Source organism: Diospyros lotus, chromosome 11 (assembly GCF_014633365.1).
Source record: "Diospyros lotus cultivar Yz01 chromosome 11, ASM1463336v1, whole genome shotgun sequence".
Taxonomy (NCBI): Eukaryota; Viridiplantae; Streptophyta; class Magnoliopsida; order Ericales; family Ebenaceae; genus Diospyros; species Diospyros lotus.
In genome coordinates, this window is record NC_068348.1 from 32,462,390 (window position 1) to 32,478,973 (window position 16,584).

A 16,584-nucleotide genomic window follows, 5' to 3' on the forward strand; every position below is an offset into this window, starting at 1 on the left:
GGGCCACAGGTTATGGGAGGGGTAAAATAAAAATTTTAAAATTATTGTGAAATTTGAGGGGACGGGGGTATGAAAAGCAAAAATGAGACTGTGAATAGCATTTCCCATCAAGTACGTACTTGTCTCCTCCCTTGAAAGAGGGGTATTTTCTTCCTTTCTCCTGTGAGCAAAATATCTCTAGTAATTAAAAATGATAAGAATATGCACCCTGGGTAAGTCAAACTATATTTTTAGTAAATATTTATAAAATGATGATAAATTTAATGAAAAATATATATTATAAAAACTTTCTCTAAAACTTTTATAAGTATCCTGGATCCAAAATGATTGGAGTCAATCACCATTAATTGTGTCCAAAGTCAAGTGTGTCTAATAATTGCTCTCCAGCCTGATGTTGTCGAAAACTTACTTAATTAAAAGCAATACTTAATTTTTTTATATATCTTATGACAATAAAGTTAGATTTGATATAAAAAATAAAATAAAATAATTATATGTAATAAATGACATAATTTTTCTTGTAAAACTCGTGCCCTTAATATAGACATATCATATTACGTAGACAATCAGATTTCAACCCACAAGCCAAATTAACAAGTATAGGGATAGGAGTTTGGTTTGAAGCAAATTTAAATATTTAATTAAGCTCTAATTTTAAATAGTTTAAAACACTTAAGAAGCTTCATAGGTTGATTTGGTCAAGATAAACTATGAAGAAGGCGGCGTGGAGTTGTTGGTTACGTGACAAAATCAGTGAAAATCCTTGGGATGGACCTACAGCTCTTAATGTTGAGTGTACAATATTGTATTGATAAACACTTTCCGTTAAGTAAAAGTGAATAATTTTTCTTTTCATTACTAATCGGAAGTGGTTGCTTGATGTCATCCTCGTAAGAAACTTTAAAGCCTGTCTGTCATTAATTTAATACACATCAATCAGCCTCATATAACGGTTAATTTAGTCAAGGTGGCCTGTGACAATGGCATGCATGTAGCGACAAGTGAAAGCTTTGAGCTTCAGATGAGAGGGTGCTTCTCCGAAGGTTCAGGGCACAATCCTGCTTCAGCGACAACAATATTTTTGCTTGAAATTTGAATCTCTCGACCATGATTCACATCAATAAAAAAAAATTTCACTTGCATATGTTTGATTACTTAATATTTTTTATAATATAACACATTGAACTATGTTTCGATTCAATTTTTATAAAAAATTATATTTAGGAGAAGTAAAAATTATTTTCTATAAAATTCAAAAATATTTTTTTTTTTCATCTTTTTTCTAATCAAACACACCTGTAGAACAACTACAAGGTGCATGTTTGGTTGGTCTCATGTGGCATGGTGAAAATTCAAAAATTCCTAGTTGTGCTCCCGTTGTATGGGGCTAATAGCAAAAATTATTTAAGTCTTTTCATCAATTTGTAATTTCATTCAATCATTTCAATTTTGATAATTAGATTTAAATTAAATTAATTAAATACAATTTTATTTAACACATAAAATTAATTCAAAAAAAATGTATTTATGTTAATGTGAAATGACATGTATCATATATATAATAATAATATTTATGAGATTCACACATAATTATATAGTTATAAGTAAACCAATAGATGAACACTAGTCAACGACATCTCCTAGTCGTTTTACTTTTGGTTGTCGTGACCAGGCCATCCAGCCCTTCCCAGTGAGTTCCCAGAGGAAGCTCGGACAAAGCATATGCTCTGCCCAACACCAGCGGAACCGAACAGAGCCTGCTCCGCCCTAGCCCCGCTCTTAACGACTCCGCAAGACTGACTGGCTTGGAGATGGGAAAGATTAAGTTCTTGATTCAATTGGAATTAATGTGGCAGAGTCCGTCGACTAATGTCTCATCAAGAAGTTCCGCGTCCTTGTCGATGGGGCAATTGTGAAGGCCTCGTCATTGAGGGTGGCTAGGGCGTCGGAGAAAGATGAAATCCTAGATTTGGAAGTGAAGGTTATGGTAGCGAAGCGGTTGAGAGGGGATAAGTAGCTTGGTCGTCGCTGGGGTGGGAGAGGTAGAGATGAATGGAAGCCTCGATGTGGGGCATGGTTTGGACAAGGACGGTGGCGCACCATAAGGGTTGTCAGCCATGGAGGCGAAAGAGGTGGGAAAGCCTCGACATGTCGTTTTGAGGCGTTGTGAAAGCAATGACGCGATTGATAGCGACACTGATGCTGTAGGGGAGAGATGGGGTTGAGAGTTGATTGTTAATTTTTGAAAGTTGGGGGTTGCTTCTAGTTTTGGCTGCCCATCGTAAAGGAGTTGCCAACTCCTTCGCCATCATTGTTGATGTGACACTAACTGAAATTATTATAATATCTCTACGCACTAATAGTCTCACCTACAACGTGGATCACCTGAGAGATCGACACGTGGCCAGTCAACACTCCAAAGCGGAGCCCGAGAAATTCGAGCCGAACCGCAAGACCCGTTCCAACTTGACCGGAACCCTCGGGAGTTGTGCTCGCTCATTTCGGATACCCCAAAACGGGTTTGCCTATAAAAGATAAGGACTCTCGCCAGGTATACCCAATCTCTACATCTCTCTCATTTACTTCTACTTGCATTTACTCTACTGATTTGAGCGTCGGAGTCCACTCTGGGGGATCCAAGCCCCGGCCCTCCATTGTCTTGCAGGTTCTACACCCGAGGTTCGACATCGCCAAGACCGAGGTACCATTCCCGAGGTCCAGTTACAGAGGTGACACATGGTGGTCGGTCCCAAATACCATCATCAATTATTATATTATTATAAATTATTTATCAAGTCAAGTCAGTATGAATACATGTCATTAGCATGCTGAATAAAATTATATTTAATTGAGCTAATTTTAATCTAATTATTAAAATTAAAATATTTTAATTAAATTATAAATTTGCAAAAAGATTTAAGTTATTTCTTGCTATTAGCCTTTTTTATGTATTCTTCTTCTTCTTCTTTTTTTAAGATCTTTCAAGGTTTATTCATTGTGTATCCGATATTCTATTCTATTGTTGCTATATAATAGTGAGATTGCTGAGTTTTGACCAATTCAAAGGTTGTCAAGATATTCTTTGTATAAAAGATTTATAATCAACTGGGTGTACTTTGTGGTGGAGGTTAAGTTAGAATGTTTGTTTGGGCTACAAGAAAAGTATAAATTAGGGGTCTTGGGGAAGTGTCGTGAGGTGTTTATGGGTTACCATATATTCATTAATAAATTTTGATATTTTTATTTTAAAATAAAAATAAAACGTTTTATAAAAACATGAATTACATCCTTATAAATATTAATTATGTTGTACAAAAACAAAAATAAAAAATAAAAATAAATAAGATAGGAAGCGAAAACGAAACGAAGCACCACTAACAATACAAAAGTACTTTCTAACTGCCGCCGGGGGGGGGGGGGGGGTGGGTTGATACTTTTGATTGCTTTTATTACTCACTAATAGAATAAAATTAACTATAATTACCATTCAAATTGGGGTAAAAGAAGAAGAAAACTAATTAATGTTTTTAAGTATAATAACATAAAATTTTCATTGTCAGACTAAGCATGACTACTAATAGTTGCGTCCCATGTTATATATGTAATTAGGATGGGAGTATACTATTCTTATTCTTGGCTCAGCAGCTGATGGTGGACTTTTCTAGCCCCCTAATCTGTCGAGTGTTACGTATATATATGGTGATCAGTTGGTTTGGACAGCCATTCCCTGCTTAAGCAAAAATTAGAACTCTCCGGAAAAGAGGTCCAATTAGCCGGGATGAGAAATCTAAGCCCACAAATCAACTTCTTCTCCATTGCCTTTGTTCTGATCATGATCTTGCCAAGCATGGCCATGGCGTATGATCAGCTTAATAACAGTAGCGGAGCGACTGCGGTACATGTGGGAGTGGTTCTTGACATGAAGGGAAGGCTTGGGAAGATGGGGTTGAGCTGCATCCACATGGCTCTCTCTGACTTCTATGCCTCTCATGCCTCCTACAGGACTAGGGTAGTCCCAAAGCCCAGGGACTCCAAAGGCGATGACCTTGGTGCTGCTGCTGCAGGTTCTCTCCCTCTCTCTCTCGATAGTTACTTTCGTCCCATAAAAGAATTAATATTGGTTTAGTGAAGATTACTATATATAAATACCATCCATAATGTCTAGTGTAGAGAAAAAGTCTAATGTATTTAAAATCAATGGCGTTGGAAATAATCTAATAAGAAAGATAAAATAGTATCCACATATAAAAGGTGTGAAGTATTCTAATATTTTTATTAAATTATTAATTAAATTTTTTGAAATGTACTAATAATTGTATTTTTCTTTCTATATATTTGTTAAAATATATATGATAAACATCGAAATAAGATTTTTTTTTATCAAAATATCACTCTCATTATCAAAAAAACGTAAAGATTTTATGAGATGAGTGGAATCTTTTTCTCTTATTTGTAAAATTATAAATAAATTTATTTAGAGGGAGGAAGAGATTTACTTATATAATTTTTGACGGATAAGAAGATATAGGTGACTTATTTTGAGTGGATTGTTAGATAAATTTAACAAATATAATGAAAAATAATTTTATATCCCATTTTTTTAACACATATCTTGATTAACAAACACTATTTAAGTAGGTGGAATAAGGTAAGTTTGTTGTTTTACATGTTGATACACAATAAAGAGTTATATTATTTGGTTGGAAAATGTGGTGCTCACAAATAATATTTATAAATTGATGTGACACACATAAATTCGTAATAATTCTATTTAAATTCATAATATATAAGTCTATTTAAATTTAATAATAAATCTACTCACAACTATAAACTATTATTAGTTTTGAATAAAAATATTATAAATTTATTTATATCATGCATGTCAATTTATAAAAATTATCAGTTAAACTTATTTATAGATATATAACATTTCTCTCTTCATCTTCTTTCCTTATCCACGCAAGTGTAAATGAGTGAATTATATCCGTTGATATAATTCATTCATTCATTTCCTTGTCTCGGTCGGCAAAACGGTATTAATTTCGATGTACACTTATTTGTTTGGATTCGATTTTCAAGAAAACGCCACCTTCAGTGCTATATATAAAACCCATATATATTTAAAACCTCATCTATAGCTAAAAATAATGAGATTTTAATTAGTTAAAAGAAAAAAACATACCAATACATCTTCAAGTAACATTCCAAATCTACAGTCAACCCCTCCACCATCTTGAACAGAGCCATATGGTCGCCCTTCAAAACTCACAAACCCATTGATTGATTGATTGATTGATGACTATTAAAATCTAAAAATTAACATAAATTTTATAATACATTCAAATAAAATAAATAATTATTTAATTATAAAAATAAAAACTTTTTTGTAAATATATTTTTTAAAATAAAAAATTATAAAAAAATAATTATTCAATGTAAAAATAAACATAAATTCTATAACAAATTCAAACAAATTCTAGAAAAAAAATTAAAACTTTTAGTTAGAAACGAAAAAAATTCTATCACAAAATTTTATCATCTTTAACTTCTTTGTGAACAGAAACACATTTTTAATATTATAAAATAGTCTTAAAATATTTTTAAAATTATATAAATAGTCTAAAAGTATTTTTTATTTTTTAAAATTTTAAAAATAAAATATTTCGAAAACATTGATTCCGTATATCATAGAATAATAGTTACCAAAGCATCACATTTATGTGCCCGAAATAAGAGAGAAATATAGATAAAAGGAAGGGGTAAAGAGCGGGAAATAAAGAAAAGATGGTCAATTCATAAAATTTATGCAAAAGATTTGTGTGTAATTGGTGCCTTTGGTCAAACCTTTTCATCATCACTTGTAAATTTTCAATTTTTCTATTTTTCTACTTCTCATCTACCATTACGCGCACTGGTGGTGGGGGAACAGTGATTTGGCCACCGTCATCTCTTCGTCACCGGCAACATCCGAAATTGCAAAGGTCTGCGGGGTGTAAGGCTAGTGTCTTTAGAGCCCTAATGGGCTTTCTCTCTAGGACGGAGCCTTAGGACTTCTTTATTATTGGCTGAGGTTTCGACATAGATATAGAGCGTAGCCTTTTTATCTACTAATTAATTAATTAACATAATATTTGATTAGTTTCCTTTGAAATGCTGCAGCTCTATACCTGCTGAAATATGCTCGAGTGCATGCCATTGTTGGTCCATCAACATCCATGCAAGCTCACTTCGTAATTGATCTTGGCACCAAAGCTCAAGTGCCCATTATTTCCTTCTCTACAACAAGCCCTTCTCTATCACCACTTCGGACGCCATATTTCGTTCGCATCGCGCATAACGATTCCTCTCAAGCAAAAGCCATTGCTGCCATCGTTCGAGCCTTTGGATGGCGAGAAGTTGTTCCAATCTATGTAGACAACGCATTTGGGGAGGGAATAATGCCTTCTATGGCCGATGCCTTGCACGAAATCGATGCTTGGATACCTTACCGGAGCGTCATTCCTCCCTCGGCCACAGTCGATCAAATTGCTGCCGAGCTTTACAAGTTGAAAACAAAGCAAACTAGAGTGTTCATTGTCCACATGTTTCCTGATCTGGCCTCTCAGCTGTTTATGAAAGCAAAAGAGATTGGAATGATGATCGAGGGGTATGTTTGGATCATAACCGATGCGGTGGGAAATTACTTGACTTCGTTGCATCCCCAAGTCATCGATTCAATGCAAGGAGTATTGGGCGTAAAGCCTTATGTCGTCCCAACAAAACAGTTTGAGAATTTCAGAGTTAGGTGGAAAACCAAGTTTAAGCATGCTGATCTAAATGTTTTCGGACTATGGGCATATGATGCTGCTACTGCACTGGCTATGGCGGTGGAGGAAGTTGGCGCCACAAATACTACTGCCTTTCTGGAGACGAACACATCAAAAAATTCAACAGATCTTGAAACTTTGAGAGTCTCTCAATTGGGCCCAAAACTTCTCCAAGCTCTTAAAAATACTAAATTTCAAGGACTCAATGGACATTTCCAAATGGTTGATGGTCAGCTACAAACATCAGCATACCAGATAGTTAATGTGATTGGCAATGGTCAAAAGGGAATCGGATTTTGGACAGCAGAAAAGGGACTCACCAAAGTCTTCAACCTCACTAATACAACTACTGTGGGTTATTCCACTTCCAAGGACAATCTTCGATCAATTATATGGCCAGGTGACACTACGTCTCCGCCCAAAGGTTGGGTGGCCAATCCCTTATATGGTAAGAAGCTGAGAATAGGAGTTCCAGTCAAGACTGGCTTCACTGAATTTGTGAAGGTGTATGGCGATAATAAGACCAGGCCGCCTGAAGGTTACTGCATCAAAGTGTTTGATGCCGTAATGGCCACACTACCATATCCAGTTGCATACAAATATTTTCCATATGCAACTCCTGACGGGAAGAGTGAAGGTGACTACAATGATTTGGTGGAGCAGGTTTATAAAGGGGTAATTCTCTTTCTCTTCTCGTTCCCAGTACGTTTTTCCAGTTTTATATGTCCATGTTGTGGGGATCAACTCGCACACACATCGCACGTAGAAATTAAGAGAAGAGAAAGTAGAAAGTTAACGTGGTCCGCTTTCAACGCCCCTACAATAATATGTGAAAAATCTTCTCAATCAATGGTGGTTGGTAGATTTTAAATGAAAAAATGATCATTCCCCGCACAACTACAATTTGACAAAGTTAAAAAACTCTTGCAATTCTCATTCAAATAACTAGTCACTCACTCACTCACATGACGCTAGTTGTTGAATTGTAGCACTCATCATGGGCAGGCATCCCTTTATCAAATTTTCCAATTTTCCTCGGAAATAAATTTCCTATACAAACTTAGATTTAATGTTTCCAAAAACTTAAATTTCGTCTGCTTTGGGATTTGAGGACCAATTTTCAAACACATATATCGAAGTGCACGTGCGATTAAATTTTTGTGTCAATTGGTTATAATTCTCTAACTAGTATTAACAATACATATATGTTGACTATTTTATGAGGAACAGAAGTTTGATGCAGTGGTTGGAGATATTACCATTCTTGCAAACAGGTCAAACCACGTGGACTTCAGTTTGCCTTTCATCGAGTCTGGAGTGGCAATGGTTGTGCCACTTAGGGACAAGAAGAAGAAGAATGCATGGGTGTTCTTGAAGCCTTTGACTTGGAATCTTTGGTTAACAAGTTTTTGTTCATTCGTTTCAGTTGGCTTTGTGATTTGGGTTCTTGAACATCAGATAAATGCGGACTTTCGGGGGCCTCCTTCTCATCAGGTTGGAACCATTTTTTGGTTCGCCTTCTCCACCATGGTCTTTGCCCAGAGTAATAACTTCTTATCATTTTTCTTAATTAAGTTAATCAGGCTTTATATCATATCATCAAATAATATGCATTGGTGTTAATCATGAATGATTATTCAAAAATCAATACTTTTGCAGGGGAAAGGATTGTGAGCAACTTGGGCAGGTTTGTGGTGATTGTGTGGTGTTTTGTGGTGCTGATACTGTTTCAAAGTTACACGGCGAGTCTAACTTCAATGTTAACAGTTCAACAGCTTGAACCCACTGTTACCGATCTAAGTGAACTTATAAAGAAAAATGAGAATGTGGGTTGCCAAGAAGGTACTTTCGTCAAAAACATTCTAAAACAATTGGGTTTTGATGAGTCTAGATCAATCAAGACCTACAATTCTTCTGAGGAATTGGATAAACTCCTTAGAGATGGCAGTGTTGCTGCTGCTTTCGATGAAACCCCTTACATGAAGGTCTTTCTCTCCAAATATTGCTCCAAATACACTATGCTTCCACCAACTAATAGAACAGATGGCTTTGGCTTTGTACGTCTCTCTCTCTCTCTCTCTCTCTCCAGGTTCATGAAGGTGCGTAACTTTAACTTATCATAATTTGCAGGTGTTTCCAATTGGTTCCCCACTCGTAAATGATGTTTCAAGAGCAGTCTTAAATGTGATTGAAGGAGAGAAAATGGTGGAGATAGACAAAGTCCTCTATAACGAAAGCAATTGCCCAGATTCCAGCAACTCGCTTTCTTCCAACAGTGTCAGCCTTGGTGTTGAGAGCTTTTGGGGCTTGTTCCTCATTGCTGGCTTAGCTACACTTTCAGCTTTCGTAATATATACCATAAGGTTTGTACATCAGCATAAGCACGTATTAAATCAGCTTGAGCCCAATGCTTCAATATGGGAAAAGATCATTGCGCTGGCTAATAACTTTGACAAAAAAGACCTCTCTAGCAATACTTTCAAGAAGCCTGGATTTCAAGACGGGAACACTATCTGTAGTGTAGATAGTGGTGAACCTAGTGCTGGTAATCTCCTACTAAGTCCTTCAAGCATCTGATTCTATCCTTCCCCTTATATGAACTCTCATCCATCTTGAAGTGTTATTGAAATGTTTAAATGTGCATGATGTGTACATTTTTATAATGGAGCATGTATGTTATACTTATATGAGACCCCATGAGCATTACATGACATTATTTTTTGCACCCCTATTACTATTATTTTGGCACAACAGCTATGTTCTGCGGATGAGAAAGAAAATGATATCCTATGAAGCACCTGATGCAGGTGAGGTGACCATATAATCGGCTGGGCAATGCTCAAGCCAATGAGTGAAAAATTGACTTATATATATGTATATATGCATATATGCATGCATGTGAATAAATGGCTTTGAGAGTCAAGGTGATCTGTGTATATGGAAAGCCGTGTAAGCCAATGCGATGTATGGAGATCTAAGTGATTATGGCAAATAAAATGTTGCATAAATCCATAATGATGATGGTATGGAATGGTATTAATAATAAGAATTGAATGATGGGTTTAAATTGTATTGGGGAGTCGGGTGTACTCTATTTTTGTTATTCATCCCTTCTTGTTCTCGTTATTATATGTATACTTGTTGAGCCTTTTGACTCACCTTGTTTAATCTTTGTCATTCTAGGTAAGGGCAAGGAGATCGTTAGGGGCGAGTCCAGCCGGGTTTGAGTGCAAGTTAGAAGTGTACAAGGACGTTCCCAACAAAAAGGTTCGTGTTGGTAGTTTTGTCGAGGGCGCATTGTGAGGAGATTTTTATTTTGTTAATTCCATTAGTGCCCTTGTATTCATTTTGTATAAGCCATAGTGCCAAGATGATGTAAACTTATATTAATGCTTCCGTTGATAATATCTAAGATTAGAAGTTATGATGTTGAGTTATATTATTCTATATCATTTTTGTGACGATCTCCTTTCGGATGTCCTATGTTAGTGGGATTATCCGGGAGAGGGCCGCTACATATGCCTTAGAGCATTTGTGTGTGTGAATTCCTACGTGGACGTAGCATAGCCTAATATATACTTGGCTTATCAGGGCATTGTCATCACGTTAATGTTGCAAAAGCCAATGAATTTCTTATGTATTGCATTACATGGTGGTAATGGTGGTGGAGATTGGCTTGTGATTGCGATGTGTAAGACTGTGGGTGGAGGCCCACAACAACTTGTGACCTTGATAAGATTGTGAGTGTTGTGACACATGATGACAACAATGATAAAGATGATATCTATGGATGTGGTATGGGAGCCTTGGGCTCAGGTGGTTGATTTGGTAACTTATCCTTGGCTGCTGACAGGTTTGTATATCGATTTTTGGGTGTCAGTGTCTACATTTTTGTGGGCCCCAAGGACCATATGTGTGCATCTATGCATTTATGTTATGGCTAGGTAATGTGTTATATAACCACATGGCATGGATTGTGTGTTGGTTATGTATATGAGACTGGTGTGTGTTTCCATATACAGCACGATATGCATGATGTTTAGGGAAGAACCCATCGTATCCATTTTTTGTTGTTCCATACACTTGTCGAGCCTTATGGCTCACCTTGAAAAATATGGTTTGATAAAAAAGTAAGAAATGGTAATTTTGTGAGGTTGTTGTTGTCAAGTGTAGAAGGCATAATCCTAATCGATGTATATATGTCGGGTAATGATTTTCCTTTGACTCTGAGTTAATCATGCCTTCATATATATATATATATCTATTGATGATTCCCTTTGCTATATACTTGCTGAACCTTGTGGCTCACTTTATTTCTTTTGTCATTCCAAGAAAGTGGAAGATAGATATTTGGGACGAGTTTTGGTTAGATGTGTACAGAGATATCCCGGCCTCAAGATCCATGGGTGTAAATTTTGAGGGCATGAGTAGAGTGTTTCATGTTGAATTTAAAGTCTTAGTACCCTTTTTATTTTGAAAATGTAAGGGTGATAAGCCCGAGATGATAATGTAAAGAATGTATAATACTTATTATGGCTCCTATTGATAATGAGCAAATATGGAAATGAAAATAATTTTTTGATAAATTTTGAGTGATTATTGTATTTGTATTCATCTTAAATGGACCTTCTCCTGGACTTTCTATGCTAGTAGAAAAATCTGGGAACAAGCCCTGACAGTTTTAGTTCAAAAATAGTTTACAATGACAGTAACATGTCGACATTTCTTTAGAACAATTGACCTTATGCCTAAAACAGCCGATAGTTTATTTATCTAAGTCGACTTCTTTTTAAAATGTTGAAAGATCTTTTTGAAAATTAAAATGTTTGAAAAGAAACAGTTGACTGATTTTATGCATCTGTCAGTAATTTCTATTTTGATATTATTAAAATGACTAGTTTTCAAGCATTTAATGTGGGGCAACAGTCATTTATTTCAATTTTCTTGTTTAGTTGACCAGAATACTATAAATAGAGCATGAAATAGCTTGTGGGAGAGTTAATGAAGAAGTACAATTACTCTATTATCCTCTTCTTTCGCAAGCTAATACAAGTCTTCCAAGTTATATTATCTTAGACTTTTAGGGTAAAGTTAATCATTACAACCATTCTTCCTTTCCAAGCTAACCTTACAACTTCCAAGCTAAGTCATTCCAAAACTTTTGGTGTAAGATTAATCATTACAACCATAAGACTTTAAGACTTTAGGGAAAAATTCTCAAATCCAATCCCATCTCTCCAACTTATGTCTTTTAGGATAACGAATCATTATTGCAATCATCTTCTTTATTACATTAATGCCCTGAATCAAAATACTACTAATTTTGCTACTACAATTTTCATTACAACATCCAACCTTTATATCAAGTTCTAGGGTATTACACCGGTGGACAATGCTCAAGCCAATGAGTGAAAATTGACTTATATGTATATGCATACATGCATGTATGTGAATAAATGGCTTTGAGAGTCGAGGTGATCATGTATATGGAAGGCCGTGTGAGCCAATGCGATGTATGGAGATCTATGTGATTATGGAAAATGAAATGTTGCATAAATCCATAATGATGATGGTATGGAATGGTATTAATAATAGGAATTGAATGATGGGTTTAAATTGTATTGGAGAGTCAGGTGTACTCTATTTCTGTTATTCATCCCTTTTTGTTCTCGTTATTATATATATACTTGTTGAGCCTTGTGACTCACCTTGTTTAATCTTTGTCATTCTAGATAAGGGCAAGGAGATCGTTAGGGGGGAGTTTAGTGGGGTTTGAGCCCAAGTTAGAAGTGTACAAGAACGTTCCCAACAAAAATGTCCGTGTTGGTAGTTTTACCGAGGGCGCATTGTGAGGAGATTTTTATTTTGTTAATTCCATTAATGCCCTTGTATTCATTTTGTATAAGCCATAGTGCCAAGATGATGTAAACTTATGCTAATGCTTCCATTGATGATATCTAAGATTAGAAGTTGTAATGTTGAGTTATATTATTCTATATAATTTTTGTGACGACCTCCTTTCGAATGTCCTATGCTAATGGGATTATACGGGAGAGGGCTGCTACATATGCATTAGAGAATTCGTGTGTGTGAATTCCTACATGGACGTAGCATAGCCTGATATATACTTGGCTTATCGGGGCATTGTCATCAAGTTAATATTGCAAAAACCATTGCATTTCTTATGTATTGCATTACATGGTGGTAATGGTGGTGGAGATTGGCTTGTGATTACTATGCGTAAGATTGTGGGTGGAGGCCCACAGTAGCTTGTGACCTTAATAAGATTGTGAGTGTTGTGACACATGATGACAACAATGATGGAGATGATATCTATAGACGTGGTATGGGAGCCTTGGGCTCAGGTGGTTGATTTGGTAGCTTATCCTTGGCTGTTGGCAAGTTTGTATATCGATTTTTGGGTGTCAGTGTCTGTTTTTTTGTGGGCCCCAAGGACCATATGTGTGCATCTATGCATTTATATTATGTCTAGATAACGTGTTATATAACCACATGGCATTGATTGTGTGTTGCTTATGTATATGAGACTGACATGTGTTTCTATATACAGCATGATATGCATGATGTTTAGGGAAAAACCAATCATATCCATTTTTCATTGTTCCATACACTTGTCAAGCCTTATGGCTCACTAATGAGGGGTCAATATTTGCTAAATCTTAATGAATTATATCCCCATTTGGGCTTTATAATTATGCTTAAAATAAATAATTATTTGCATTACATATTATTACAGGATGAAGCAAGGAAGTTGACTTCTACAATTAATTAGGGGCATAAATCGAAGATGTTGGATTACCCATTATTGTTGCTCAAATTCATGGGCAAACTATGGAGTCTAGAGGATGTTTCAAGTGCACTTGGCCCAACTATCAAATAAAATCCAACATAAGAAAGGCCCAAGACCAATCAAAGACCCAACAAAGCCCAATTTGTAGAAGATTTTTCCTTGTTTTGTATTTTTATAAGTGTTTTACCACCTAAAGTCTTTTGTATTATTATGAGTAGTCCACCACTTAAAGTCTTTTGTATTTTTTGTCTTTTACCTAATTTTCTTCCACTAGTTAGGTGAATGTTTTGTGAGTGCCCATTAGATATAATTATGTTTAGTTGAATAATTGTGTGGTTTGTATTGCATCTTGTGGGCTATAAATAGCTCACTTGGGTGCATTTGTGAGAAAGTTGTTATTATTTGAATCAAAGTTTAGTTTTGTTCTTAGAGTTTCTCTTAGAGAATTTCTCTTATTCTCTCTCTTGTCTTCTCTTGTGATCTTACTTATTTTCTTTGTTCTCTTGAATTCTTATGTTATTTATTGTTACTTTATAATCCACCGCCTAAATGGCCAGTTAGTTCTTGCCTTTAAATTTCTGCAATTTTAATTCCTATCGTTTAAATTATCCACCGCCTAAATGGCCGGTTAGTTTTTTGTTATTTTAATTCTTGTCATTTAAATTATGTTATTTAAATTACGCCATTTAAATTTCTGTCAATTAACTTTTAAATGGAAATGAATAGCTAAATCTAACATTGGGTTAAGGCAAGGACAGTGTCCAATGCCAATGATTCCCAAAGAAAGCTGCGCTTTAAATGAGTAATATTAATTTAAATTTCAGTATGAGTGTATTTTAATTATTGGGAAATCACTAGCTTTGGATTAGAGCGTAAGCCTAACTCAGAGCTTTCATGTCACGCATGAGAGTTACTAGAACTGGAAATGCTATCATACCCAAACCCGGATGATTAATTTAGTTATTTTGTGTATTAATTGCAATTGAATTTATGGTAGTTGCTTAAATTAAAATCCCACATATCATGTATGGGGATTGCTTAAACTAGAACTATCATCATCTCTAATTACATTTAATAACAAACCTTCATATCTGAAATTAAATTAATGTTACTAACCTTGTATGCTAAAATTTGGGAATCAACGAGTTGGTGCTGAAATTGTCTTAACTCAAGAGCTATCCAATTTTATATCCTCACATTAAGCATTTATTTCAACTTCTGCCTTGCTTTATTTTCTAGTTTCTGTTATCTAAAAACACCATAAAAAAATCTTGTTACCAATCCATCTAAATGCGTGTGCGTGTGCGTGTGCGTGATATTCTTTTCCTTTTGCCATAAATAAATCTCTCAGTGGACGACCTGAACTCATCCAGAAAGTATAAATTTAAATTTGGACTACAACTACACTCGTACACTGACGAGTATAAACCTCCCACCTAAATAAAAAAAATATAAATTTTTTATTTTGTTTTGTTTTGTGTTTTAATTGTAGGGTGAGAGTGCAGTCACTCATTTTGAAAAATATGGTTTGATAAAAAAGTAAGAAATGGTAATTTTGTAAGGTTGTTGTTGTTGAGTGTAGAAGGCATAATCCCAATCGATGTCTATATGTCGAGTAATGATTTTCCTTTGACTCTGAGTTAATCATGCCTTCATATATCGATTTATTGATGATTCTCTTTGCTATATACTTGCTGAGCCTTGTGGCTCACTTTATTTCTTTTGTCATTCCAGGAGAGTGGAAGATAGATATTTGGGATGAGTTTTGGTTAGATGTGTACAGAGATGTCCCGACTTGAAGATCCATGGGTGTAAATTTTGAGGACATAAGTAGAATGTTTCATGTTGAATTTAAAGACTTAGTGCCCTTTTTATTTTAAAAATGTAAGGGTGGTAAGTCCGAGATGTAACATCCTGTATCGAGCGATAAGAAAGACCGGAACAACTTACCCTGATAGACCTAAGCAAACTTCCCAGGAGGGTCACCCATTCTTGGATTACCCCAGGTCAAGCACGCTTAACTTGAGAGTTCTTTGCCAACATTCAGCTCAAAAGGTATTCAGCTGGTGTTGTTTCCTTTCTTACTTATCCTTGATATATATTATCCTTCTCTGGGCTCCCGGGATATTACATTCTCCCCCCCTTAAACACATGACATCCTCGTCATGCGACCTTACAACTGGTCCCAGATCTCCCCCCTTTGCATGACCGATGTGGGATTCGCCTAAGGTGCCTACACGCACCCCCAATTGGGGACTCAACATCCTCGCTGAGGTTTTCCCTACCACCACGCTCAGAGGCTCGGGGGTCGGCTCTGATACCATCTGTAACATCCTGTATCGAGCGATAAGAAAGACCTGAACAACTTACCCCGATGGACCTACGCGAACTTTCCAGGGAAGTCACCAATTCTTGGATTACCCCAGGTCAAGCACGCTTAACTTGGGAGTTCTTTGCCAACATTCAGCCCAAAATGTATCCAGGTGGTGTTGTTTTCTTCCTTACTTATCCTCAATATATACTATCATTCTCTGGGCTCCCAGGATATTACATGAGATGATAATGTATAATACTTATTATGGTTCCTATTGATAGTGAGTAAATATTGAAATGAAAAGAAATTTTTGACAAATTTTGAGTGATTATTGTACCTGTATCCATCTTAAATGGACATTCTCTCGGAATTTCTATACTAGCAGGAAAATCTAGGAACGAGCCCTGACAGTTTTAATTCAAAAATATTTTACAATGACAGTAACATGTGAACATTTCTTTAGAATAATCGACCTTATGCCTAAAACAGTCGATAGTTTATTTATCTAAGTCGACTTCTTTTTAAAATGTTGAAAGATCTTTTTGAAAATTAAAATGTTTAAAAAGAAACACTTGACCGATTTTATGCATATGTCAGCAGTTTCTATTTTGATATTATTAAAATGGCTAGCTTTCAAGCACTTAATGTGGGGC

The 16,584-nt window shown here is 35.6% G+C and overlaps 1 protein-coding gene across 4 annotated transcripts in view; it reads left to right on the top strand.

Annotated features, from left to right (window-relative positions):
* Window positions 1–3,741: 3,741 nt before the first annotated feature.
* LOC127812892 (glutamate receptor 2.2-like) overlaps window positions 3,742–16,584 on the top strand; it is a 78,952-nt gene continuing 66,109 nt past the window's right edge. Inside the window, exons 1-6 of one of the 4 annotated variants that reach the window (XM_052353438.1) lie at window positions 3,742–4,064; window positions 6,160–7,481; window positions 8,037–8,349; window positions 8,466–8,863; window positions 8,937–9,351; window positions 9,990–10,371. In XM_052353438.1, coding sequence (XP_052209398.1) covers window positions 3,779–4,064; window positions 6,160–7,481; window positions 8,037–8,349; window positions 8,466–8,863; window positions 8,937–9,351; window positions 9,990–10,033 — 2,778 coding nt within the window. In that variant the 5' untranslated portion in view covers window positions 3,742–3,778 and the 3' untranslated portion in view covers window positions 10,034–10,371. Of the gene's footprint in view, window positions 4,065–6,159; window positions 7,482–8,036; window positions 8,350–8,465; window positions 8,870–8,936; window positions 9,352–9,989; window positions 10,372–16,584 lie in introns of those variants that run through there. The other 3 variants (XM_052353440.1, XM_052353439.1, XM_052353441.1) reach the window with 3 other exon arrangements.